We start from the raw sequence: 27,306 nt of genomic DNA, 5'->3' as shown, positions 1-27,306 counted from the left end.
TGCCAGGGGGTACTGACGGACCAAGGGGGCTAAGAGCTTGTTCCTCTGCGTGCGTAAGAGTGAGGACAGGGAGAGGTGTCGCTTGGTCTGCTGCCATCCGACAGGTCGGGTGACTTTCAGACCCGGGGTGTATACGAGCCTCACCGGACAGGTGAAGTTTGATACAACCTCCCAAGGGTCCCATCACGTCAGTTCTCAATATGCTTTCAGGACCTTCCAGCACAAGGAAGCGCGTGAGGCATCGCGACCCTTTAAACATTACCTCAAGCGGTTCAGTTTCTGCCAGCTGAATTGGCACTCCTGAAACCCCTTGCACCGATTACCGCTAGACAATCAGGCTGGTATTCTATTTCAAATAGATCATAACCTTGTTGCAAGAAGGAAAAAGAACAATTTTTAAAAATTTAAAAATAGCTGACCTGCAATACCTAGATCACCTATATCTTCTCCTCCCCCCCTTTGAACTAGGGTACTTAATTGGAAGAGTAACCGAGTTCAAGGTAGTAGCAACAGTGAGGAGAATGACAAGAGCACATTGTGGCTGGATTTGACGGGCCAGAAATAAGTGCTTGGGTTGCACTTGCGTGTATATGCTCCAGATGTCATGGGGGGGGGGGGGGGTGAGGACCACTAGGGGAGGGTAGTTCAATACCAACTCCGAAGATTTGTTAACCATTGCCTGTACTGCTGCCACCGCACAAACACATGAGGGAGCTCCTCGAGCCACTGGATACAGCTTCATGGAGTAGCATCCAGGTGGCCGTGGATGTCCTCCATGCCTTTGTGTCAATACTGCCGTCCCCTGGACAGAAAATTCAGTACAGAAAAGAATAAAGGATAAAGTGTAAAAAAAAAGGGTGAGAAATGAGCTTCAAGGGTGAGAGAGAGAGAAAAGAATGATTGAAAGGCAGTCATAGAGTTGTTGCATAAGAGCAGAAACAGAGTGGACCAATGGGCGGCAGTATGAAAACAAGGCCCAGAAAGGTGCGGAGTTTGGCAGCAGGTGTAAGTACAGGTATGGCCGTTTGCGCGTTTCTTCTATAGAACATTCTCTCAGAAACAGTATAATTGTGGCTTGTTGGCAGGCTTCCAAATTATCAGCACACAGCGCCTACATCACACACATTTTACATTCATTACAGTCTGAACACGGGTCATTAATTCTCATCCGTTAATGCGGTTAAGTCTCATTCAAATGTTAGTAAGAGTTCACACAGGACGTAACGCGTATGATGCAACTGTCCTCATCTTGCAAACAAATGCATTCAATTCTGTTCAAGCAAGCAGGGCTACTGCCCAGTGTTCTCCGCTCTAATCTTTGGCCTTGAGAAGCACACATTCCTTCTCTGCAAATCTCACTAAACTCTGAAGGGAAGGGGAGGGGGGGGTGACAAGGGGGAACAGAGCTCCACACTAATCAAACATTAACCCTCTATCTATTCCTTTACATATATTCTCCATTTTCAAAACCATACAATTCACACAATACATTCAACGTCTGTCTTTCTTCTATGATTTTGAATTTTTATATCTCTATGGAATAGAACAATAACTAAGATTTTTGCAAAACAGCCAGAACATCCAGACTCCAAACAAGACCAATCATTAGCAACAACCAGAGGTATATTTCTCTGCACAGACTATCAAACCCGGACGGCAGAGGAATAGTTAAACACATAAAAAAAGGACAAAGAAGACTAATGCGTACAACAAAGATTAGATTACATAACATGAAGACAAACAATATTGGTTATTTGACACATAATTATCCACAGATTCTGCATGAACTTGCTTTATGTCCCAAAGGAACACAAACTATAAAGGATTCCCTTTCTCTGATAACTGCCGTATCTACACTTGCCTCAATCTATCTATCTAACATACTTTATCCAACCTCTGCTTATCTCTGAATCTTTTCGAAACTTATTGGCCTAAGATTTCCAAAATTGTAACCTGCTTTTCTCAACAACTTGCTAGATTCTCTCCCCACGGCTAACTTGCTTTCTCCCGTACTATTGCCAGAACTCATAGTTAAAGGTTCCCACCGTTTTACCTATCTGTTTATATATTTCATAGGCTTGCCTATGATGTCCTTCCCTTCCCCCAATCTTATTATCTCAATGGGTGTCAGGAAAGTCTGAGACCCCATTCTAGCTATGGACTTTACTTCTCGATTTACCACTATTGTCCCTACTGCCGAGTCCGCAACTGGCAGGATACTATGGACTTTTAAGTCCCTTCTGCCTACGTCCGCAATGGGGCAGGATATTTGAGGGCCCTCCTGCCAAGTATTGGCAGGATATTTCTTCTTCTGCAAGTCCGCAACTGTCAGAAATACTTTTGGACTTAAATGTCCCTTCTGCCACGTCCGCAATGGGTAGGATCTTCTGCGAGTCCGCAACTGGCAGAAATACTTTTGGACTTTTCAGTCCCTTCTGCCACGTCCGCAACGGGCAGGATATTCGCAATCTATATTACAAATATATTACTACTATACTTAACGGGGATAGAGGAAGGACCACGGCTTGCCTTGCTGGGCGGCTTTTAGTAATCTTATTACAAATTACAGCTAACATTATGAGTCCGGCAAAAAGCAATACTTTCTACAGCACACAGCAGACAGCATGGAAATATACACAAGGGTTCTTCCGTCTAGTACGGTTACTAAGAACACCGTAAATAACAGGCAGAAGTGTCCTATAAACATGCGGCAACTACCCGTCTGTCGACACGTGACTTGAAGTCCGGGGAACCCAGATCTTAGAGTGGTAAGTCAAGGGCTTACCTTACACCGGTGTTTTGTAGATCTGGGGTCCCGTGGCCTCTAGTCCGGCTAGTCGGCAGGCAGGGTCGGCAGGTATCGGCTGCAGGTAAGGAGTTAACTTCTGCCCCTCGTTGGATGCGCCAAGTATTGTTAGGGGGGTCACAAGGGGACCCGTCAGCTGATGCTGTCTGCTTCCCAATCAGTTGAACATGCGAGTATACTCGGAGGAATTCTATGGACTCCACACCGTAGGTGTCAACCCAAGAAATGCCTGTTTAATGTACAATGTATTCAATCTTTATACAGTTCTTACGAAGCAAGTGGCTTTATGCCAGATACAATTAAAATTAATAAGCACATATATTGCTCGGCCTCTTATCAGTATGTCCTCCTCTGTGTAGGGAGGTACATTCCTGTGAGCTTCAGCTAAAATTACTTAGGGATGAGAACAGGACGTAAACCCAGTGTTTATCCAATTAATATTTCCAGGTGGGTCATTATAATTGGGATCTAACATCTTTCTAGGTGAAAGTTGAAATTAATACAGATATATATATATATGTATTAAAGCAGTTTGTGAAGAAATACAAAATGGAGTCTCTGTAGTCTATTTTTAAAGCGTCAGCCCTTACACGTATAAGCTTAAACCTTTAGCAGAAGAAGATGCAAATTATAAACACATAAGTATTCTGTGAAATACACTTATCATTCTCTATTTAAAGGCATAAACCTGAATTAACCCCCCACACTATCAATAGGTGCGGATATCCGCATGAAAAAAAAGACCATTTAAAAGCAAATCCACGCAGAATCTGCTGCAGAAATCTGCGCAGATTGTATTTTTCTAGTGGACATGAGGCCAAAGACCAAGCTGCTCTTAGCCCGTCGGACTTTAGATTATGAGCGCCATGTGTCTTTTAGAGCTACAGAGACACTGTAACAATTTCAGGTCTGCTGAACCCTGTATGCTGACTGCCATGCATCTCTGAGAGCAATGTCAGGCGCGCAAAACTTTAGATGCTAACCGTCACGCGTCTTTTAGAGCTGCACATACATTGGAGCAATCTCAGGGCCGCTGGACCTTAGATGCTTAGCGTCACGCATCCCTTAGAGCTGGCAAGACATTGAAGCAATCTGAGGCCGGCCAAGACCCTAGAGCCGTGATGGCGAACCTATGACACGAGTGTCAGCACTGACACGCGTAGCCATAGTCGCTGACACGCGGCCGGTCCCCCGTTAATGAATACCGGCAGGGGCCGCAGCTCCCCTGCCGGTGTTCATTAACCAGCACTACTAACAGCGCTGATCCCGGCGCACACTGTGATGTCAGTGTGCACCAGGATCCTCCTTCCCCCGCCCCCCGACGTCCCCTACCTGTTGGTTCTGCGGGAGCGTCCGGGGGAGAAGGCGTCCTGCAACACACTGATGTCACAGTGTGCGCGGGAGATCATCGCTGCTGGAGGGCACAGGAGGAGCGGAGCATTCAAGCATCCACAAGGTAAGTACATGGGTCGGGGGGGGCCGCTGCGCTGTGAGGGGGCAGTCACCGCTGGGGGTCCGCTGTGGGGGGGCAGTCACCTGTGGGGGGCATTCACCGCTGGGGGGCCTCTGTGAGAGGGCAGTCACCCCTGGGGGGGGTGCTGTGGGGGGCAAATAATGCTGGGGGCCGCTGTGGGTGGCGCTGTCACTGTTGGGGGGCCGCTAGGGTGTGCGCTATCGCTGCTGGGGGGCTGCTGTGGGGCTGCTGTGGGGTGCGCCGTCGCTGCTGGGGCGCCGCTGTGGGGGGCGCTGTCGCTGCTGGGGGGCCGCTGTGGGGGGCGTTGTCGCTGCTGGGGGGCTGCTTTGGGGTGCGCTGTCGCTGCTGGGGGCTGCTGTGGGGTGCGCTGTCGCTGCTGGGGGCCGCTGTGGAGGGTGCTGTCGCCTCTGGGGGCTCATCATTACTGAGATAAGTGAGGGGGAGGCTGGGAGATGTGAGGGCCTGTGCTATGGGTGTTTTGGGTTTATTAAATACAGTTATACATTACAATTATACATATTTGTTATTTAAACTATAAATATCGCGAATTTATAGATTTTTTTCTTGAAGTGACAAGCCACCCGAGTTATGCTCGGTTTTTTGGCGAATTTTGACACACCAAGCTCAAAAGGTTGTCCATCACTGCCCGAGAGCAAACTTGAGTCCGTCAGATTTTAGATGCTGAGCATCACGCTTCCCTGACAGCTGCAGACACTTAAAGACTCACAAAGATGGCGTGTTTTATCTGCTGTACGACAGTCAGAAAGGAGATGTGTGTTTATATGTAGCACATGGGAGCATTTTAATGATGCCGCACTTTATTATGATCCATTAATTGACTATGTTAATCAGCAATTAGTAATCATATGGAGAATAAATAAAAAATGTAGGCATTGTGAAGCGCTGAAATGGAAGGAGGAAAATGTTGGTATCTATTGTTCTGGTGGGAAAATCTCGCTCCTATCACTAGGCGAGCCTGAGAAACCGCCAAACTCTACCTTTGTACGATTGCAGTGAATCACAGTGTTTTTTAAAATAGAATTAGGAAATACAATTTGTGCTTCCAGATGATGTCATTTGGTGAGGATAGGGAAGTCATAGTGCCTGGATTTTCACCTATTTTTACAATTCAAGGTCAAATTTACCATATAATTGGCTCTTTGCTTCCTACAGATAATCAGAAACATAAGTTCTTACAGATTTATTTAATGGGAGATGAAAAAAACGAAGTAGACACAAATGTCAAAATATTCATAGGGGGTTGAAAAAGATACTGTTCTAAAAATCCAAAGAATGTTACATGAACACAGCCATCTTATCACCACTTTCAGAACTGCTTTAGACAGAAAATTATAATTTAGTGATACATCCAGACTGTACGCCAAGTGGGGAATAGAAAGACGATATAACACACCATCGATAAATGAAGTCGCATTTATGCTTACAGACGAACAGTTTCTAACCTGTGATATCTTTTTCCATGCCCGTGATGACAGATTACCCAGGGTGCCTGATACACATAAATATTATGATGCATTACAATATCCACTCATTTTTAGCAAGGAGCAGGAAGGGTATCACTTTAAAATACCGCAAATCAACCCTGTAACAGGCCTTTCCTTGGCAAACAAAAAGATGTCCTGTGTGGATTTTTATGCCTAGAACATGATACTAGAAAACGATTTTAATTTGAGACCACGATGTAGACAACTGGCCAATCAGTTTTATGTCGATATGTACATTAAGGTTGAAAGTGAACGACTGTGGTGTATATTAATAAATCAGACTAAGTTAAGAGCAGAGAATTACATCCATCTTCACGATGCTGTAGCAAATGACACAAATGTTAATCCTAGTAATTTAGACAGAATGGTTATTCTACCGTCTTCATTTGTAAACAGCCCACAATGCCTGCATGAGTATACTCAAGGCGCATTCGCTTATGTGCGCACGTATGGTTGCTCGGATTTATTACTTTCACATGTAACCCAACATGGAAAGAAATAGTCGATGAATTCATGTCGGGACAAAACGCCATGATATAATTTCAATGGCTTTTAGATTAAAAGTTAAAAAACTAATGTCGGTTATAACTAAAATATATGGAGAAGTGTTGTGCTTTATGTATTCCATGGATGGCAGAAGCGTGGCTTACCACATATCCACATTTTACTTTGGTTAAACAACAAGTTGAAAAAGTATATAAATACATTAACAAAGGCAGCCATTAACCAAGCCCTTTTCAATTTCATAAACCCAGAGCTCACAAATGCCATGGATGAAGTACACACAAATAAGTCCGGCCGTTATGTCAGCAGCAACGAAGCCGTGTGGTGGCTTTTGGGGTTTCCGTTACACGAAAGGCATCCCACCGTAATACACCTCAGTGTACACTTGGTCAACCGCTTTTTTTTTAATTAAAACAATTTCCGTGACCGAGCATCCATCCCCCCCAAAAATGCATTTTTTGAACTTTGCATGAGATGATTTTTCAAAAACTCTTCTCTATATTGAGTTGCCAAGATATTACACCTGCAATACATCAACAAAGGAATGGCAATGCAGAGTTCAAGAAACTCCTGTTCAGAAATGGCCTGGTGTTAAAGCCGCAGATGTTTTAGGTAGAGTTTATAAGGTGCATGCCACCAACTTGGAATGCTTTTGTTTGAGAATGCTGCTACACCATGTGTGAGGGCCAACATCTTAAAAATCACAATGGTCAGGAATTGTCTACATACAAAAAGGCATGTGAGGGGAAAGTGTTAGTACAGAATGACAATCATTGGGATTTAACACTTGAAGATTCCGTACAATGTAGATCAGCAGCCAAGGTGAGAGAGCTTTTTGCTATCTTAATAGCGACCTGTGGACTTTCAAGTCCTCAGCAAATGTGGGAAAAGTGCAAAAATGATATGGCGGATGATATATTACATAGATTGCAAGAACATAATGAAAAGCTTACATACAACAATTTAATTTACAACAAAGCACTAACAGAGGTGGAAGACCAGCTGATAACTGGAAAAGATTTATCAGACTTCAAAATGAATAGACAAGGTAGAAATGGGGAAGTTAGTAGTGATTTAATACGAGAACTGGATTATGATACCGCTTCATTGCAATGGTAATTTATGCAGTACGTTCCATGTTTGAACCCAGAACAAAGAACTGTTTTTGATAATGTTATGCAACACATTGAAAATAGTGAAGGCGCTTTGTTATTTTTGGATGGCCTAGGAGGTACTGGTTAAACTTTTCTTTTAAATCTGCTCTTAGCCCAAATTCGGAAAGATAAAGGAATGCTGTTGCAGTAGCCTCCTCTGGAATAGCCGCTGCTTGATGGTGGATGAACAGCGCATTCAGTACTTAAGCTGCTATTGAACATAGCTTATAAGGGAAACACCAATACGTAACATCAGTAAACATAGTGAGCGTGGACGAATGTTGTAGCAATGTAAGCTGTTAGTTTGAGATGAAATCAAAGCACTCTATTGGACCATGAAAGATATTAATGGCAACAAAAGTGTCATGGGAGGGATGGTGGTATTGATGGCTGGTGATTTCAGATAAACTCTACCTGTAATACCATTATGGCAGCATGTAAAAATATTTAGCCTAACTACAATTATGTGAGTCCAACTATACAACGACACAGAATCAGGGCAAAATGCGGTTGCTCTTTTGAAAATCGGCGAAGAGCGTATCGCAACAAATGCTAATGGTATGATTACATTTAAATCATGAATTCTGTAATGTTCATAATACAGAGGAACTGATAAGCAAAGTTTATTCTCAGCTGCAACCTAATATGGGGTATAAAGAATGATTGTGTCAAAGGGCAATTTTGGCACCAACTAATGAAAATGCAGGCCAGATGAATGAAAAAAAATTATTTCACAAGTCGAAGAAATTGTAGAGTATCTGTCGGTGGATAATGTTATGAACACTGAACAAGTCACCTTACACCCTGTAGAGTTCCTAACTTCCCATAAGTCAAGCTTAAAAGTTGGTACTCCAGTCCTATTAATGCGTAACCTTGATGAGCCAAAACTATGTAACGGCACATGATTACAAATTACACACCTGGGGCGAAATATTGTAAGAGCCATTATTATGACTGAAACAGCAAAGGAAGAAAGTGTTTTAATTCCATGCATTCCGATAATACCGACCGATTTGCCTTTTCAATTCAAAAGGCTGCAATTCCCTCTAAAAATAGCATTTGCGATGACGATCAATAAGGCTCAAGGGCAAACACTTAAGGTAGCAGGTGTACATTTAGAAAAAACATGTTTTTCTCATGGACAACTGTATGTGGCGTGCTCAGGTGTATACAGCCCACAAAACCTTTATATCCTAGCAAAAGATGACAAGGCCAAGAACATAGTGTACAGAACTGTGCTGACATAGCAGATTGCAGTTACATTCCTTTTACTAGTTCAACTTTTTCCGTTTCAATATACAGCAAAACACAGATTGGAATAAAAAAAAAAAAAATTACACGTGGATGACATCACAGGTAACAAGCTAGTTTACTATAAGGGCTTAGTCACACAGAAGCATCGGCACCCATACACGGGGGCGCCGATGCGCCCGTGTGACTGAGCCCTTACTGCAGGAAGAAGACAGCCGTACTTTAAGACGGACGACTCCCCGCAGCGCTGAAGAAAGAACACATGACCGGCAATGAACCGGTCACGTTCTTTCTTCCGGCACTGCAGAGAGACGTCCGTCCTGAAGTGTGGCCATCCGCTACCTGCAGTAACATGGGCGCCGATGCGCCCGTGTGACTAAGACCTAATGGGGCTTGTCTGGCTTCCGGCTTGTTGTCCAAAATTTTCATCAAATACAGTAAGGTTCCTCTGCTATTTTAACTGGGAAATTCTTCTAGATTTGTGCTCGAGGCTACAATAGAGTCTTGGATGCTGATTAGAGATGAGCGAACGTACTCGTCCGAGCTTGATACTCGTTCGAGTATTAGCGTGTTCGAGATGCTCGTTACTCGTAACGAGTACCACGCGATGTTCGGGTTACTTTCACTTTCCCCTCTGAGACGTTAGCGCGCTTTTCTGGCCAATTGAAAGACAGGGAAGGCATTACAACTTCCCCCTGCGACGTTCAAGCCCTATACCACCCCCCTGCAGTGAGTGGCTGGGGAGATCAGGTGTCACCCGAGTATAAAAATCGGCCCCTCCCGGGCTCGCCTCAGATGCGTTGTGAGATAGCTGAGGGACAGTGGTATCGTGTTGGAGCTGCTGTAGGGAGAGTGTTAGGAGTTATTGTAGGCTTCAAGAACCCCAACGGTCCTTGTTAGGGCCACATCTAACCGTGTGCAGTAGTGTGGAGGCTGCTTTTAGCAGTGTTGCACTTTTTTTTTTTTTTGGTATATCGTCCGTGCAGAGCATTGCGCCCTGCAGTAATACTCCAGGGATAGAATTGTGTAGGCAGGGCCAGAAGACATATATTATAGATTGAATATACGCAGTGGTCCTTTTGAAAAAAATATTGGAAAAAAATCTATTTGGCCTGCCTAACACTCTGCTCAGTGTTCTGGGTCTGTGTCTGCTGCGGGTTGTAGTTCTGAAAATAAATACGCAGCCAGCTAAGTGTTACAGCAGGCTTGCGCCAAATTATTTCCTGGCTCTGAAATCACCGGTCTGTTGCAGTTAATAACAGTGCAACACTGCAGTTCCGTGACACACACATCAGGGACAGAATTGTGTAGGCAGGGCCAGAAGACATATTATAGATTGAATATACGCAGTGGTCCTTTTGAAAAAAATATTTGAAAAAAATCTATTTGGCCTGCCTGTCACTCTGCTCAGTGTTCTGGGTCCATGTCTGCTGGGGGTAGTAGTTCTCCAAATAAATACGCAGCCAGCTAAGTGTTACAGCAGGCTTGCGCCAAATTATTTCCTGGCTCTGAAATTACCGGTCTGTTGCAGTTAATAACAGTGCAACACTGCAGTTCCGTGACACACACATCAGGGACAGAATTGTGTAGGCAGGGCCAGAAGACATATTATAGATTGAATATACGCAGTGGTCCTTTTGAAAAAAATATTTGAAAAAAATCTATTTGGCCTGCCTGTCACTCTGCTTAGTGTTCTGGGTCCGTGTCTGCTGGGGGTAGTAGTTCTCCAAATAAATACGCAGCCAGCTAAGTGTTACAGCAAGCTTGCGCCAAATTATTTCCTGGCTCTGAAATCACCGGTCTGTTGCAGTTAATAACAGTGCAACACTGCAGTTCCGTGACACACACATCAGGGACAGAATTGTGTAGGCAGGGCCAGAAGACATATTATAGATTGAATATACGCAGTGGTCCTTTTGAAAAAAATATTTGGAAAAAATCTATTTGGCCTGCCTGGTACTCTGCTCAGTGTTCTGGGTCCGTGTCTGCTGGGGGTAGTATTTCTCAAAATAAATACGCAGCCAGCTAAGTGTTACAGCAGGCTTGCGCCAAATTATTTCCTGGCTCTGAAATCACCGGTCTGTTGCAGTTAATAACAGTGCAACACTGCAGTTCCGTCACACAGTCCAGGGACAGAATTGTGTAGGCAGGGCCAGAAGACATATATTATAGATTGAATATACGCAGTGGTCCTTTTGAAAAAAATATTTGGAAAAAATCTATTTGGCCTGCCTGTCACTCTGCTCAGTGTTCTGGGTCCGTGTCTGCTGGGGGTAGTATTTCTCCAAATAAATACGCAGCCAGCTAAGTGTTACAGCAGGCTTGCGCCAAATTATTACCTGGCGTTCCGTAAGCGAACTCAGCCTCCAACCACAGGCCAATAAGCGGCACATTTAATTACAGTGTTGTGTTTCTGCATACCTGGTAATACAGCATGCTGAGGGGTAGAGGTAGGCCTAGAGGACGTGGGCGCGGCCGAGGACGCGGAGGCCCTAGTCCAGGTGTGGGCACAGGCCGAGCTCCTGATCCTGGTGTATCGCAGCCGACTGCTGCGGGATTAGGAGAGAGGCACGTTTCTGGCGTCCCCACATTCATAGCACATTTAATGGGTCCACGCGGTAGACCTTTATTAGAAAATGAGCAGTGTGAGCAGGTCCTGTCGTGGATGGCAGAAAGTGCTTCCAGCAACCTATCGTCCACCCAGAGTTCTGCGCCGTCCACTGCTGCAACTCAGAATCCTCTGGCTGCTGGTCCTCCTTCCTCCCAGCCTCCTCACTCCATTACAATGACACATTCTGAGGAGCGGGCAGACTCCCAGGAACTGTTCTCGGGCCCCTGCTCAGATTGGGCAGCAGTGGTTCCTCTCCCACCAGAGGAGTTTATCGTAACTGATGCCCAACCATTGGAAAGTTCCCGGGGTCCGGGGGATGAGGCTGGGGACTTCCGGCAACTGTCTCAAGACCTTTCAGTGGGTGAGGAGGCCGATGACGATGAGACACAGTTGTCTATCAGTGAGGTAGTAGTAAGGGCATTAAGTCCGAGGGAGGAGCGCACCGAGGATTCTGAGGAAGAGCAGCAGGACAATGAGGTGACTGACCCCACCTGGTTTGCTACGCCTACTGAGGACAGGTCTTCAGAGGGGGAGGCAAGGGCAGCAGCAGGGCAGGTTGCAAGAGGCAGTGCGGTGTCCAGGGGTAGAGGCAGGGCCAGACCGAATAATCCACCAACTGTTTCCCAAAGCGCCCCCTCGCGCCATGCCACCCTGCAGAGACCGAGGTGCTCAAAGGTCTGGCAGTTTTTCACTGAGAGTGCAGACGACCGACGAACAGTGGTGTGCAACCTTTGTCGTGCCAAGATCAGCCGGGGAGCCACCACCAGCAGCCTCACCACCACCAGCATGCGCAGACATATGATGGCCAAGCACCCCACAAGGTGGGACGAAGGCCGTTCACCGCCTCCGGTTTGCACCGCTGCCTCTCCCCCTGTGCCCCAACCTGCCACTGAGATCCAACCCCGCTCTGAGGACACAGGCACTACCGTTTCCTGGCCTGCACCCACACCCTCACCTCCGCTGTCCTCGGCCCCATCCAGCAATGTCTGTCAGCGCAACGTCCAGCCGTCGCTAGCGCAAGTGTTTGAGCGCAAGCGCAAGTACGCCGCCACGCACCCGCACGCTCAAGCGTTAAACGTGCACGTAGCCAAATTTATCAGCCTGGAGATGCTGCCGTATAGGGTTGTGGAAACGGAGTCCTTCAAAAGTATGATGGCGGTGGCGGCCCCGGGCTACTCAGTTCCCAGTCGCCACTACTTTTCCCGATGTGCCGTCCCAGCCCTGCACGACCACGTCTCCCGCAACATTGTACGCGCCCTCACCAACGCGGTTACTGCCAAGGTCCACTTAACAACGGACACGTGGACAAGCACAGGCGGGCAGGGCCACTATATCTCCCTGATGGCACATTGGGTGAATTTAGTGGAGGCTGGGACAGAGTCCGAGCCTGGGACCGCTCACGTCCTACCCACCCCCAGAATTGCGGGCCCCAGCTCGGTGGTGGTATCTTCGGCGGTGTATGCTTCCTCCACTAAACCACCCTCCTCCTCCTCCTCCTCCACGCAACCTCTGTCTCGCAATCAAGATGTGTCAGCAGCAGCAGCACGTCGGCAGCAGTCGTGTCACGCGTCGTGGCAGCACAGCGGTGGGCAAGCGTCAGCAGGCCGTGCTGAAACTACTCAGCTTAGGAGATAGGAGGCACACGGCCCACGAACTGCTGCAGGGTCTGACAGAGCAGACCGACCGCTGGCTTGCGCCGCTGAGCCTCCAACCGGGCATGGTCGTGTGTGACAACGGCCGTAACCTGGTGGCGGCTCTGCAGCTCGGCAGCCTCACGCACATGCCATGCCTGGCCCACGTCTTTAATTTGGTGGTTCAGCGCTTTCTGAAAAGCTACCAACGCTTGTCAGACCTGCTCGGAAAGGTGCGCCGGCTCTGCGCACATTTACGCAAGTCCCACACGGACGCTGCCACCCTGCGCACCCTGCAACATCGGTTTAATCTGCCAGTGCACCGACTGCTGTGCGACGTGCCCACACGGTGGAACTCTACGCTCCACATGTTGGCCAGGCTCTATGAGCAGCGTAGAGCTATAGTAGAATACCAACTCCAACATGGGCGGCGCAGTGGGAGTCAGCCTCCTCAATTATTTTCAGAAGAGTGGGCCTGGTTGGCAGACATCTGCCAGGTCCTTCGAAACTTTGAGGAGTCTACCCAGGTGGTGAGCGGCGATGCTGCAATCATTAGCGTCACCATTCCTCTTTTATGCCTCTTGAGAAGTTCCCAGCAAAGCATAAAGGCAGACGCTTTGCACTCGGAGACAGAGCTGGGGGAAGACAGTATGTCGCTGGATAGTCAGAGCACCCTCCTGTCTATATCTCAGCGCGGTGAGGAGGAGGAGGAGGAGGAAGATGAGGAGGAGGGGGAAGACACAGCTTGGCCCACTGGTGAGGGTACACATGCTGCTGGCCTGTCATCCTTTCAGCGTGTATGGCCTGAGGAGGAGGAGGAGGAGGATCCTGAAAGTGATCTTCCTAGTGAGGACAGCCATGTGTTGCGTACAGGTACCCTGGCACACATGGCTGACTTCATGTTAGGATGCCTTTCTCGTGACCCTCGCGTTACACGCATTCTGGCCACTACGGATTACTGGGTGTACACACTGCTCGACCCACGGTATAAGGAGAACCTTTCCACTCTCATACCCGAAGAGGAAAGGGGTTCGAGAGTGTTGCTATACCACAGGACCGTGGCGGACAAACTGATGGTAAAATTCCCATACAACAATGCTAGTGGCCAAAGGCGCAGTTCCGAGGGCCAGGTAGCAGGGGAGGCGCGGCGATCAGGCAGCATGTACAGCACAGGCAGGGGAACACTCTTTAAGGCCCTTGACAGCTTTATGGCTCCCCAGCAAGACTGTGTCACCGCTCCCCAGTCACGGCTGAGTCGGCGGGAGCACTGTAAAAGGATGGTGAGGGAGTACGTAGCCGATCGCACGACCGTCCTCCGTGACGCCTCTGCCCCCTACAACTACTGGGTGTCGAAGCTGGACACGTGGCCTGAACTCTCGCTGTATGCCCTGGAGGTGCTTGCTTGTCCTGCGGCTAGCGTCTTGTCAGAGAGGGTGTTTAGTGCGGCTGGGGGAATCATCACAGATAAGCGTACCCGCCTGTCAACCGACAGTGCCGACAGGCTAACACTCATCAAGATGAACAAAGCCTGGATTTCCCCAGACTTCTCTTCTCCACCAGCGGACAGCAGCGATACCTAAGCAATACGTAGGCTGCACCCGCGGATGGAAGCATCGTTCTGTATCCCCATCAAAAACGGGGACCTTTTCGCTTCATCAATCTGTGTATAACATTCCTCCTCCTCCTCCTGCTCCTCCTCCTGAAACCTCACATAATCACGCCGAACGGGCAATTTTTCTTAGGCCCACAAGGCGCAGTCATATAATTTTTCTAAACAATTTTTATACGTTTCAATGCTCATTAAAGCGTTGAAACTTTCACCTCCACCAATTTTTATTTTAACTGGGCTGCCTCCTGGCCTAGTTACCAATTAAGCCACATTAACCAAAGCGATTAATGGGTTTCACCTGCCCTCTTGGTTGGCCATGGCCAATTTTTCTGATGTACATTAGTACTGTTGATACAGCAATTTTTGTGGGCCCTCGCCTACAGTGTAATCAAATGAATTTTTAGCCCACCTGCATTACAGCTGACGTTACATCCGCTGTGTTGGGCAATGCAATGGGATATTTTTATGTACCGCCGGTGGGTTCCAGGGAGCCACCCATGCTGTGGGTCCACAGGGAGTTGTAAATGCATCTGTTTCCACTTCTAAAGAACCCCGGTCTGACTGGGGCATGCAGTGTGGGCCGAAGCCCACTTGCATTAAACATGACATTACTACCTCAGCTGTGATGGGCAATGCAATGGGATATTTTTATGTACCGCCGGTGGGTTCCAGGGAGCCACCCATGCTGTGGGTCCAGAGGGAGTTGTAAATGCATCTGTTTCCACTTCTAAAGAACCCCAGTCTGACTGGGGCATGCAGTGTGGGCCGAAGCCCACCTGCATTAAACATGACATTACTACCTCAGCTGTGTTGGGCAATGCAATGGGATATTTTTATGTACCGCCGGTGGGTTCCAGGGAGCCACCCATGCTGTGGGTGCACACGGAATTCCCATTGCGGAGTTGTACCTGCCTGTGACTATATATAAAAAAACGCGGTCTGACTGGGGCGTGCAGACACCTTGACAGAATGAATAGTGTGTGGCACATAGGTTCCCCATTGCTATGCCCACGTGTGCAGCTGCAGATGGAGGTGGCACAGGATTGGATTTCTCATTGCTTCTGTACAGCATTGTGGGCTATCGCCCCGCCCCTTTTAAAGAGGGTCGCTGCCTAGCCGTGCCAACCCTCTGCAGTGTGTGCCTGCTTTTCCTGTGGCAGACGCACTTATAAATAGACATGAGGGTGGCGTGGCAGGAGGGCAGCTGAAGGCTGGGCAGGGACAGTTTGGTGTGCGCTGTGGACACTGGGTCGTGGGGGGGGGGGATTTGGCAGCATGTAACCCAGGAGAAGTGGCAGCGGAGTGTCATGCAGGCAGTGATTGTGCTTTGTTGGAGGTAGTGTGGTGCTTAGCTAAGGTATGCATTGCTAATGAGGGCTTTTCAGATGTTAAAGTTGTTGGGGGAGGGGCCCACTCTTGTTGCTATTGTGGTTTAATAGTGGGACCTGGGAACTTGAGATGCAGCCCAACATGTAGCCCCTCGCCTGCCCTATCCGTTTCTGTGTCGTTCCCATCACTTTCTTGAATTGCCCCGATTTTCACAAATGAAAACCTTAGCGAGCATCGGCGATATACAAAAATGCTCGAGTCGCCCATTGACTTCAATGGGGTTCGTTACTCGAAACGAACCCTCGAGCATCGCGAAAAATTCGTCTCGAGTAACGAGCACCCGAGCATTTTGGTGCTCGCTCATCTCTAATGCTGATAGAAATGTAGCCTGAGATGTGTTACCAAGTCTTATGTATTCCCCTGTGCTTCCGAATTATGAACAAATATTTCTGTATATTTTTCTTCTTCCTCCAGTGGACCTTCTGGAACTCAGCACCACGCACAGTGTTTTCCAACAGCATGAACTGAATCAAAATCAACAACTACTGTCTGTTCCTGAAATCATCAGCATCCTCACCACTGTCTATGATGGACTCGAAGAGAAAAACAAAGATCTGGTTAATGTGCCTCTCTGCATTGACATGTGTCTGAACTGGCTCCTTAATGTATACGACACGTAAGTTACTGCTTTATTAGTTTCTTTAAAAATATAAAATTGGGCACTAGCTGGGAAACTAGCGAAAAATATCCGCCAAACTAAGGCCTCATTCACACGGGCGTATGTAATTTTGGTCCGTGAAAATGCGTCGTTTTCATTGTGTATATATGTGCATTTTTTGTGCGTCTTTTTTACATCCCTATGGCATCTACATTCACTACGTTTTTCATGCACGCCAAAAATACATAAGAAGGCCCAATTGATGTCACCTTTTTCCAGAGTCTTTTGCGAACATGCATAAAAAACAGTGAATATGCATGTAACGTCCGTTTTCACTGTGCTCATAGACTTTCATGGGTGAATTTGGTCCATGATACAGACCAAAATAGCATATGCTGCGATTATTTTTTAACGCATGTAAATACCTCATGCATGAATACACTAATTTAATTTAGTGAGTCCGTATTCGGTCAGTAATAAAAAAAGTACTGAATACGGACAAAAAATATGCCCATGTCAATGGGCACTAACACGTATAATGTCCCTAATAAACTAATATAGTACAATATCCATAGTACTATGTTCCCATAGTTTAGTAAATGCCATTAAGCTTCTCTAATGTACAAGAGACAGTAATACCTGCGTGCAGATATGTTTACCTCGGTTATGTGCATAAAAAAATGACCTTGCTTGATAACAATTGCGTGCCACTACAAAGTGCAATTGCCTTGTTATACAACCGGGTTTTTTATCCTTGCTGCATTTCTATCTCAGTACGTATGTAGCACTTACATAATATACACCTAAACGCAGTTAATTGCTCACTTAATGGTGATTTTTTTTTTTTTTCAATTAAATCTTTGGCTTGATGAAAAAAGTTAAGACATACAGTAATATGAGAAATTTTCCCTAAGTGATTGTAATTACACTCTTTGTCAAAAAATAAATGAAGTTGTCGTTTTGCTGCAAAACTCGGCATGTAGTTCATCTCAGGCAGATGTGTAAATGATTCGAGTTGTGGGGTGATTAGATGAAGGGTCACCTGAGGCCCTAAAAGTGGTTCTCCCCTCGGCCTATGAAAGGCTCTTCGAGGCTCCTTGTTGTGTAGTGACCTCTTCTCCCGCCTGTGTAGAACTTGTTGACCACTAGATGCCTCTACAACTCATTCAAGGAGATTTTATCCAGTTAACTGAGTTTGAGAGGCGGCGCATTATTGCAATGCGAGAAGCTTGATGGTTGAATTGATGAATTGCCCGCCACTTGGGCCATTCTGAACCGCCTAATAGGAGGTATTTGAACCAGTGGATGCATGAGAGCACCCATGCAAGGCAACCGGGCATAGGATTTTCACAGAACGGAATGGGATGTACCCAATAGATATACACTGCAAGTTGCTGTAAATTTCACACCAGAATCCACAAGCTACCCACAGATTTTAATGCCGAATTAAAAATGTCTTAAAACCTTTCTGCAATTCTGCATCAAAATCCACAGTTAGACCTGCAGATTTTGGTGTGGAATTCAGCAGCTGCGGATTTGTGCATGGGTGATTTTACTATTCCAATTATGCAGTGATTGAATATTGGGCAAAATTATTCTAATCTCATATGTATATTGAAAAAAAACAGATATATGTGTTTGAAAATGCTTAGTGGTGCATAGAGTGGCTCAGTGGCAAAGAGTACTGAGCCACTCTAGGCCTCTTTATTGTATACCAGACACTGTACTGTACATTTCGTAACAGGTGTACCTGGTATTGCAGCTTAATCCCATTTACTTGAATATGATAGATGCAGTGGTGAAAAAAGGCAGGAGGTGGAGCTACTCTGATGAGGATCCGGTGTGGAGACGAGCTAAGTGTAGATTCCAGTGGGTGATGTCTTTTAGTAACAAGTGTAAAACGTTTTGTACGTTTCTAGTCCTGGTGCTGCTAGATCAGTGACTGTGCAACCTGTTGGGTTTGGCCAATATAGAAGTGGAGAAGGAAAGGAGAAAAACCACTGATATAATTAAGACAGACGTACATAGGCTTTAAGGTTTTGAGGCAAAATGTATTTTCTTTAACGGGAAGGCAGCAAATAAACGCACAGCGTTCTAAGGCAGGCACGCCTTTTTTGAACACAAAACGTTTCGAGGCAAACATGCCTCTTCCTCAGTCTCGATGGAGATACACTATCATACAATATATGTAACAACAATGGTGTTGGTAAAGAAATAAAAACAATGGTTTAAAAATGAGTCCAAAAAGAAAGGTAAAAGTGAAGAATTGAAATAGAATAAAATAAAATGATAAAAAATGCACATAAATGAAAAATTCATATGAAGATACATGAAGTTGTTTCTATCAGACTGAGGAAGAGGCGTTTTTGCCTCAAAACATTTTGCGTTCCAAAAAGGCATGCCTGCGGTCGCTAATTCCTGGATTAGCCAGCCAGGTGGACAAGATTTGTCAAAAATCTTGTTCGCATGGGACGGCTAATCCGTTACGGCAAAGCCGGCAGAAGTCGGCGCAGTGGTGTGGATTCCCTGGCCGCAGCATGGGGTTTTTTTTTGTTTTTTTCATTGCGGCCTCGCTGCTCTCAATTGGCCACAATGGAAAAGCATGTGGCCAAGCCGCTCCAAAACTCACGGCTAAGTGCCACGGGTTATGAAGCTGTACTTTCCCGGCAGAAATCTCAGTTTTTTGCTGAGGTAAAACCACAAGATTTCCACCCGGAATAGAACCCATGTGACCCCCAGCCTTAAGCCTACGTATGTCTGGCTGAATAGTTTGAGCCATTATATCAGTGGTTTTTCTCCTTTCGTTCTTCATTCACTTGAATGTAACTGAGCTGCACATAAGCTATTTGACCATAACATTACAGGACAGAAAAGAAGCTGTGGTGCTCACTTGAAGCAACTGATTAGTGGCTGTGCTGGGAGCTGGACCCCGCTAATCCTATATTGATGACCCATCAATGAAAATGAACTGCAATACCAGATTCAGGCTATCGATGAGAGTGGAGCTGTTTTCTATTTTCGAACTGCCCCTTCAAACTACACACACTCTTTTTGGATGTGAATTGAGATAAAAGTGACATAACTCACAATCTCTGCATATACTCAACTCTTTCCTTAATGTTAAAAACTGGTAGAATAAGTGTCAGCTGGGGTAAAAAATGTTCCAATGTCCTTTGTATTCAGATTTGATTCCTTTGCCTACTTACAGTATCTCTTAATTTGTGGCATATTCTAAATTTTGAAGGATATTGAATGCTATAGTAAAGTTCTTCTGAAATAATCCCATTTTGCAGGTTAATTTTCTTTTATTCTGAGGTTCATGCTTTGAACTACTTTACGCTTGCTTTGTTTTGGTGGTGTTTAGATAGTTCTGGAGCTTCCTTCGAGTTTGACACTAACTTTGTTTATAACTTTCATGTTAACCATGTAGACAAGTTCCAATAATTAAACAGCATTTGAGAAGCTTCTGCTGGTTTCATGCTGTTAGCCTGGAATTTAATTACCAGCATCTCAAAGTGAACATGTTGACAGGCTGCAGTCTAGCCCACTAACACCAGACGATTTTCCGAAACGCAGCTTTTCTTGTTAAGATCCTGACAGCAGCAGTTTTGTGAGTGCTGTCAAGAAAGCAGTCGCATTTTGGACTGTTCGATCCTAGAACTGAAAATAAGTAAGCAAGTGATGACAGGCCATCAGATTCAGTGATGAACAGGGCATTCTGGACATCATTACATTTTTTATAACAAGTATCATAATAAAAAGTTCATTTGAACATTGGATTGGAATGGCATTGGTAGCCCTTTATTATCGCCTACTACAGTGACATTTATTTATCCTGATAATTCAGATGGTCTGATATAATTCAATACTTCTCAGTAGCACTGAAATGTAAAATTTCAGAAGCAGAAGAATGTATATCACTCTTATTATAATCAAAACCATGCAATTAATTAGTGTTGTGCAAACCAAACCAGAAGAACCCTGTTTTGGGCTGTACTTTGCCAAAAGCTTGGTTCGGCCTGAACCCTAAGGGCTCCCACCCACTGGCGATATTTTCTTTCTTGCGCTGTGACAGCTGTGGCAGGAGTTTCCTTCATCCCCGTGGCGACCGCAGGGATGAAGGAATCCTCTGCCACAGCTGTCACAGCTGTGGCAGAAGTCCGCGGCATTCTAGCCCATTGCTTTCGATGGTGCCGATCCCATTGAAAGCACTGCTTTCTGCCAAGCCCCACAGAATTATTATCGGGGAAGAGCTTGAAATATAAGCCCTTCCCCGATAATCATCAATAAGTGGTAAAAAAATAAAAAAAAATATTACTCACCTCTCCTGCGCTCAGCCACGTCCTCCTACTGGCTCCCGTCACTGCTATTAAGCTCTTTCAGCAGTCGGGGATTTAAAAATCCCCGCCTCCTGAAAGGGCTGTACAGATTGGCTGAGGGCTTAGCCAATCACCCATAGCCCTTAGCTATTCATTCATGAATAGCTAAGATATAGGATTTTTAAATCCCCGACTGCTGAAAGAGCTTAATAGCAGTGCCGGGGAGCAAGCAGGAGGACGCGGCTGAGCGCAGGAGAGGTGAGTGATAATTTTTTTAATTTTTTTTACACACTTTTGGCAGATTATCAAGGAAGGGCTTATATTTCAAGCCCTTCCCCGATAATCATTCTGTGGGGCTTGGCAGAAAGCAGTGCTTTCAATGGGATCGGCAGCAGTGCTGATCCCATTGAAAGCAATGGGCTAGAATGCTGGGGACCTCTGCCACAGCTGTCACAGCTGTGGCAGAAGTCCCCGGCATTCTCCATCTCTTTTCAATGGGGCTAGTGCTGCTGCTGCTGGCCCCATTGAAAAGACTGGCGATATGTCGGCGTGATGCCGATATCCAGGCGTCATGCTGATTTTTTTCTCGCACTTTGATGCGAGACTTTAACCTTAGTCTCGCAACGCAGTGGAGAAAATATCGCCAGTGGGTGGGAGCCCTAACAGAGCTTTTAACAAAATTTTACCTGAATCTGGGTCCTATGGGTACAGTTTGCGCAATGCTAGTCCTGAACACTGCTGTATAGCACTGTCTAAGAGCCATAAAAGCCTTTTACAGTGTTATACAGCAGTTTTAGGGGCTTTTGTGAACTTCCAGTTTAGTTTGAACGAAATCAGACGGAACCAAACTTTTTGCAAAAGTTCGGTGTACCCACTCATCACTACTAGGAATGTCCAATCACTAGCAGCCAGCTGTCCTCGGCCATTGCTAGAACTAAGTGACTGTAGGAAAGCTTAATTTCTACAGTGACAAAATAGTTAGACAATGACTATATTAGGCAAACCATGACGCCTCTGGAGAATGCCACATGGGACTGCCAGATAACGAAAAAATGTCACAACGCTTTCTTAATGGCTGATAGCAGGGGTCTTGTTCAAATTGCTTATACGGTACTTTAAAGGCATTGTCCCACTAAAATAACTTTTTCTGATCTGCAGGATTGGGAATTAGCATTTGAGTGGTGGGGGTCCAACCACTGAGTACAAGCACTCTGCTATCTCGGGCAGTCACACTGAAATGAAGGGAGTAATAGTGCACATATGTGACTATCACTCCATTCATTCAGTGACGCTCGATGATTGGTGGGGGTCCCAGTCGTTGGACGTTGACCACCTCATCATTCTGAAGCTTATCTCCTATAATCCTTTAATACAAAAATAGAAATCTTGATGACTTTATAGAATATATTTACTGCACCTATGTATACTATTCATCCATATCCACATACTCTAAGCTCTAGGCTTTGTATTTAACTCACTAGATACTTTCTGTACATTTCTATGGATACAGTTATTCTAATTAATGTTAAGGCAATGGGAGATGAAAATGGCACGATCCTCTAAAATATCTGTATTTTACTTTAGCTCTAATTTTAGCTCTTCGTTAAAACTTGTAAAAGTTACACATGATGGAAACAAGAAAACTAAACTTAAGGTTGTCTCATTTAATCCTATAAAAGCCAACCAGATGTTTCTGCAGGAAAGGTATTCCCTGCTGATTGTCAGGGAAGTCAGAGACGGCTGCTGCTGCGAGTACAGCGGCTCTTGCATAATCCTCTCTTTACTGGCTGCCCTGTGCAATGGTTCACAGCAGGAGCCTTAGTAAAGCAGAAGCAAAGGCCACATATATTTTATAAGCAAGGAATAAACCTTTGTTTAAAACACTGGTCACTTTATCCCAAGCAAAGAGCAAGATGCGGCGGACACCCGAGGTGCAGGATTAGACTCTGCTGCGCTGCTTTCTATTACTCTGCTCTTTGGATAAAGACATTTTCCTCATCTGTCTTTGTTGCCACTTGCTACAATGTTCATTAACAAAGTCTCAATGGGGAAAAAAAGGGAATTTTCATCATTATTTGGGATTTACGTGTTTTCAGTGTTCTTAGTGTGGTATAAATATTATGTTAACTTTGTTCTACCGGTCAGTACAATTATGACAACACCAAATTGAGGCCTTAGTCACACGGGCGTTTTTAGCCGCGATTTGCGCATGCGCATGCGTCCGGCGATTTTATAAAACCATTGCTTTGCAATGGTATCGGACACATGAGCGCTTTTTATGCGCTCGTCTGATAAATTATAGAACAGAAATCGCAGATCGCACCTATCTGCGATCTGCGATTCCTGTTCTCTTCTGTATATGCGCTCAATGGGGCCGGCGGCAGCAGCGCCGACCCCATTGAGAACATATAGAAGACAAATCATTCTTCTCTGCCACAGCTGTAACAGCTGTGACAGAGAAGAACGATGTTTGCCCATTGAATTCAATGGAGCCGGCAATACAACCGGCTCCATTGAAAGCCATGGGCTGCTGGCGTGCGCGGGATGAATTGTCGGGAAGGGCTTAAATATATAAGCCCTTCCCTGCAATTCATCCTAAAATGTGTTAAAATAAAAAAAAATTGTATACTCACCTTTCCGCTGCAGCCGGAGTCCAGCCGCGGCCGCTGTCAGTTCTCCCGCTGAGCCAATGAGAGGCAGCAGTCACTCACTCATTCATGAATTCATGAATGGGTGTGTGAGTAAGCCCTGCCTCTGATTGGTCAGGCTGTGACCAATCAGAGGCAGATCATTCAGCAGGCGGGGATTTTAAAGCCCCGCCGGCTGAATAGTGCCGAGAAGCAGTTCAGGAGAACTGACACCGGCCGCGGCAGGACTCCGGCTGCAGCGGAAAGGTGAGTATACCAATTTTTTTTATTTTAACACATTTTAGGATGAATTGCAGGGAAGGGCTTATATATTTAAGCCCTTCCCGACAATTCATCCCAGACTCGCCCGCAGCGCATTGCTTTCAATGGAGCCGGCTGTATTGCCGGCTCCATTGAATGCAATGCGCTGGACAGCTCCGGCCCGTTTCTAATGAAACGCGGCTAGGAGCAGATTTTCGGCCGATTTTCGGCGCCGGTCACGCGATTTGCGCATGCGCATCCGTCATGCGATGCGCAAATCGCGTGAAAAAACGCCCGTGTGACTAAGGCCTTAGGCCGCATGCAGACGGCCGGGTCGGATTCGCTGCGAGAAATCTCGCAGCAGGACCCAACCGGCGCCCCTGCAGGGACTAGTGCGGCTCTCACCTTCTCCCGCGGCTCCGGCTCTGTGATGTACTGGCTGCCAACCTGCCGATGCATGGGCAGAGCAGAGCCGGGGCGCCAGGAGTGACATTTCTGTGTGGGTCTCTGAGAGACCCGCACAGAGATAGAGCATGCCGCGATTTGTTTTCCGCATATATTTTCACGCCTAGGATTACGTTTTGTAATGCAATCCTATGCAGGCGGGCATGGGCAGAAATTCTGCGGGATATCCCGACGCAGAATTTCCGCTCGTGTGCAGGGGGCCTTATAGAGATTTTTTTTATATTTTACTTTACTTTTAAACAATATAAACACTTTTTTTTTTAACCAAAAATGCTTTTTGTGTAGCTCCACATTCCAGGACCCAAGCATTTTTAATATCCGCTTGTATGAGGGCTTCATATTTTGTGGGACTGCTTGTAGTTTTTATTGGTAACATTGTGAAGTATATATAACTTTTTGATTGCTTGTTGTTGCTGTTTTGCCTAAATGGAATGAACAGAAAATAGATATTTTGGCATTTACCTTTATAGTTTTTTTAATGGAATTTACCATTCTGGAGAAATAATGTAATATTTTATACTATGGGTTGTTACAGAGGTGTCAATACCAATTATATGTAGTTTTTTTTGTTCTTTTCATTTGTGCAATAATTAAAGCCTTGTGTAAGGGGGAAAAAGCTTTAATTTTTGTTCTCTGTAAAAATTGTTAGATGCCACGGTCAGCAATGGCTGCAGTATCTTTGGGGTTAAATGGTGTAGAGGAGTAATTAGATATGTAAATCCTCATTTTAGCACTTCTTTTTCTGGAAAAAAACATGTGACAATCAGAGAGCAAACATGTTCTTTGATTAATTGGGTGGAGGGGTATAACATGAGGAAAAATTCATATCACCCCTTCTCCTAGGATATGGCAATAGACAGGAGACTCACAGATCTCTGCTGCACACTCACTGAAAGGTGACACTGGAAACTCAGCATTTTTGACCCCACTTCAAATGGCTTTACCTCCGGGTTCTGTAAGTACTAACAACATGTTTTTGGTGTCATTTCAAAGCCAAGAATCTTGTTGGTAGCACTGAAAGAACAGAAGCTACAGCTGTTTAAAGTAGAAGGTGTTCTCTTCTGTAATATACTTTTCCTGCAGATTGAATAAAACTCGTCCTAAACAGTAGGGGGTTAAATGTTTATGCTGAAAATTTTAGAATGAGGCCTTAGTCACACGGACGTTTTTTCCTGCGATTTGCGGATCGCATGACGGATGCGCATCCGCAAATCGCGTGACCAGGGCCGTAAAATCCCCCGAAAATACTGCTCCTAGCCGCGTTTCAATAGAAACGGGCCGGAGCTGTGCAGCGCATTGAATTCAATGGAGCCGGCAATGCAGCCGGCTCCATTGAAAGCAATGCGCTGCGGGCGATCGCGGGATGAATTTTCGGTAAGGGCTTAAATATATAAGCCCTTCCCGGAAATGCATCCAGAAATGTGTAAAAGCAAAAAATATATATATACTCACCTTGTCCCGGCAGACGGAGTTCAGCCGCGGCCGGCGGCAGTTCTCCTCAACTGCTCAGAGAATGAGCTGCCTCTGATTGGTCACAGCTTGACCAATCAGAGGCAGCTCTCACTCACACCCGTTCATGAATTCATGAATGGGTGTGAGTGAGAGCAGCCCCTGATTGGTCCCTGCGCTTAGCCAATCAGAGGCAGCACTCACTCACCCATTCATGAATGGGTGTGAGTGAGAGCTGCCTCTGATTGGTTAGGCTGTGACCAATCAGAGGCAGCTCATTCAGCAGGCGGGGATTTTAAATCCCCGGCTGCTGAATACTACAGAGAGCAGTTCAGGAGAACTGCCGCCGGCTGCGGCTGAACTCCGTCTGCCGGGACAGGGTGAGTATATATATATTTTTTTGTTTTTACATATTTCTGGATGAATTTCAGGGAAGGGCTTATATATTTAAGCCCTTCCCGCAAATTCATCCCGCGATCGCTGGCAGCCCATTGCTTTCAATGGAGCCGGCTGTATTGCCGGCTCCATTGAATTCAATGGGCAAACATCATTCTTCTCTGCCACAGCTGTAACAGCTGTGGCAGAGGAGAATGATTTGTCTACTATATGTTCTCAATGGGGTCGGTGCTGTGTGTATATGTGTATATGTGTGTATATGTCAGTTTAGAAGAATTTCTAAAGAATTGTATACTGGAGTAAAGAAAATGTACTGTGTATTTGATATGTATAATTAGACCCTTTATTTGATTTGTAGTCTGTGTGACTTCAAATTAACTAACTCACATTTTTCCCCAGTGAAACTAAAAAAAAAAAAAAAAAGTCAGTGAGAAAAGAGATATAACAAAGCACAGCAAAAATTATTTTGGTAGCTGAAGGTAAAAATAAAATGGGGCAGTAAAAACACCACATTGGTAAAATTCTTTAGGACCACAATAGGCCGGGCTTTAAGGGGTTAAAATAGTGTTAATATTCAACAAGTGTTTTCTATTAAGATATTAGGTCTGCTTATTTCTAAACTTGTAGCACATAGGCTTACGTAGCACATAGCAGGCACAATTTTATCAACCTGGAACTGGAGTCACCAAGGACATGAACAGGGCTTTGCGTAACTTTTCGGAGGACCCAATGGCTGATAGTGAAACGTTTCTGCTTGTGTGAATTCGAAGAATCTTGAAAACAGCATGATTGAACAAGAGAAAGCCTAAGTGCCACAGACTTAATGAATTGTATTATCCTAAAGATACACGGAGTCAGCCACTCACTGCCTTTCCCTGTGTAATACGCTGTCACGCTGTGTGTGATGGTGTGGTTTCTGTTGCATAAATCACTGTATTAAAGACGTGCTGGGGATAATGTGGCCCTGAAATATCCATGGATTAAAGACATACTGTGACAACACAGTTCTGACATTCACTTTCTTTGCTCTCATCAGAACTGATTGAAATGAGCATACTTTACATTATTAAGCATGTAATAGGAAACTTTAATAAAGTACTTTGGAAGTATCAGCTCTTCATACTTTGCTCCTTAGAAAATGCAAGCTGTTTCCAAATATGAAAAAAACTGAATTTGTCTAGTTCTCTCTGCTGGAATATGGCATAGTTTCAGTTGGAAGCTACTGTTTTCTACTTTCACCATGCCGTGATCTTTGTA

The 27,306-nt window shown here is 45.5% G+C and overlaps 1 protein-coding gene across 8 annotated transcripts in view; it reads left to right on the top strand.

The window, feature by feature from the left end:
• The window catches only part of UTRN (utrophin), a 701,048-nt gene that overhangs the window by 589,258 nt on the left and 84,484 nt on the right, over positions 1-27,306 (top strand). For all 8 annotated transcript variants that reach the window (XM_066595903.1, XM_066595904.1, XM_066595902.1 and 5 more), the window contains one exon: positions 16,349-16,550. In XM_066595903.1, the coding sequence (XP_066452000.1) occupies positions 16,349-16,550 (202 nt within the window). The remainder of the gene's footprint in view (positions 1-16,348; positions 16,551-27,306) is intronic.

This window comes from Eleutherodactylus coqui, chromosome 3 (genome assembly GCF_035609145.1).
Source record: "Eleutherodactylus coqui strain aEleCoq1 chromosome 3, aEleCoq1.hap1, whole genome shotgun sequence".
NCBI lineage: Eukaryota > Metazoa > Chordata > Amphibia > Anura > Eleutherodactylidae > Eleutherodactylus > Eleutherodactylus coqui.
This window is presented reverse-complemented; position numbering and strand designations above follow the sequence as displayed.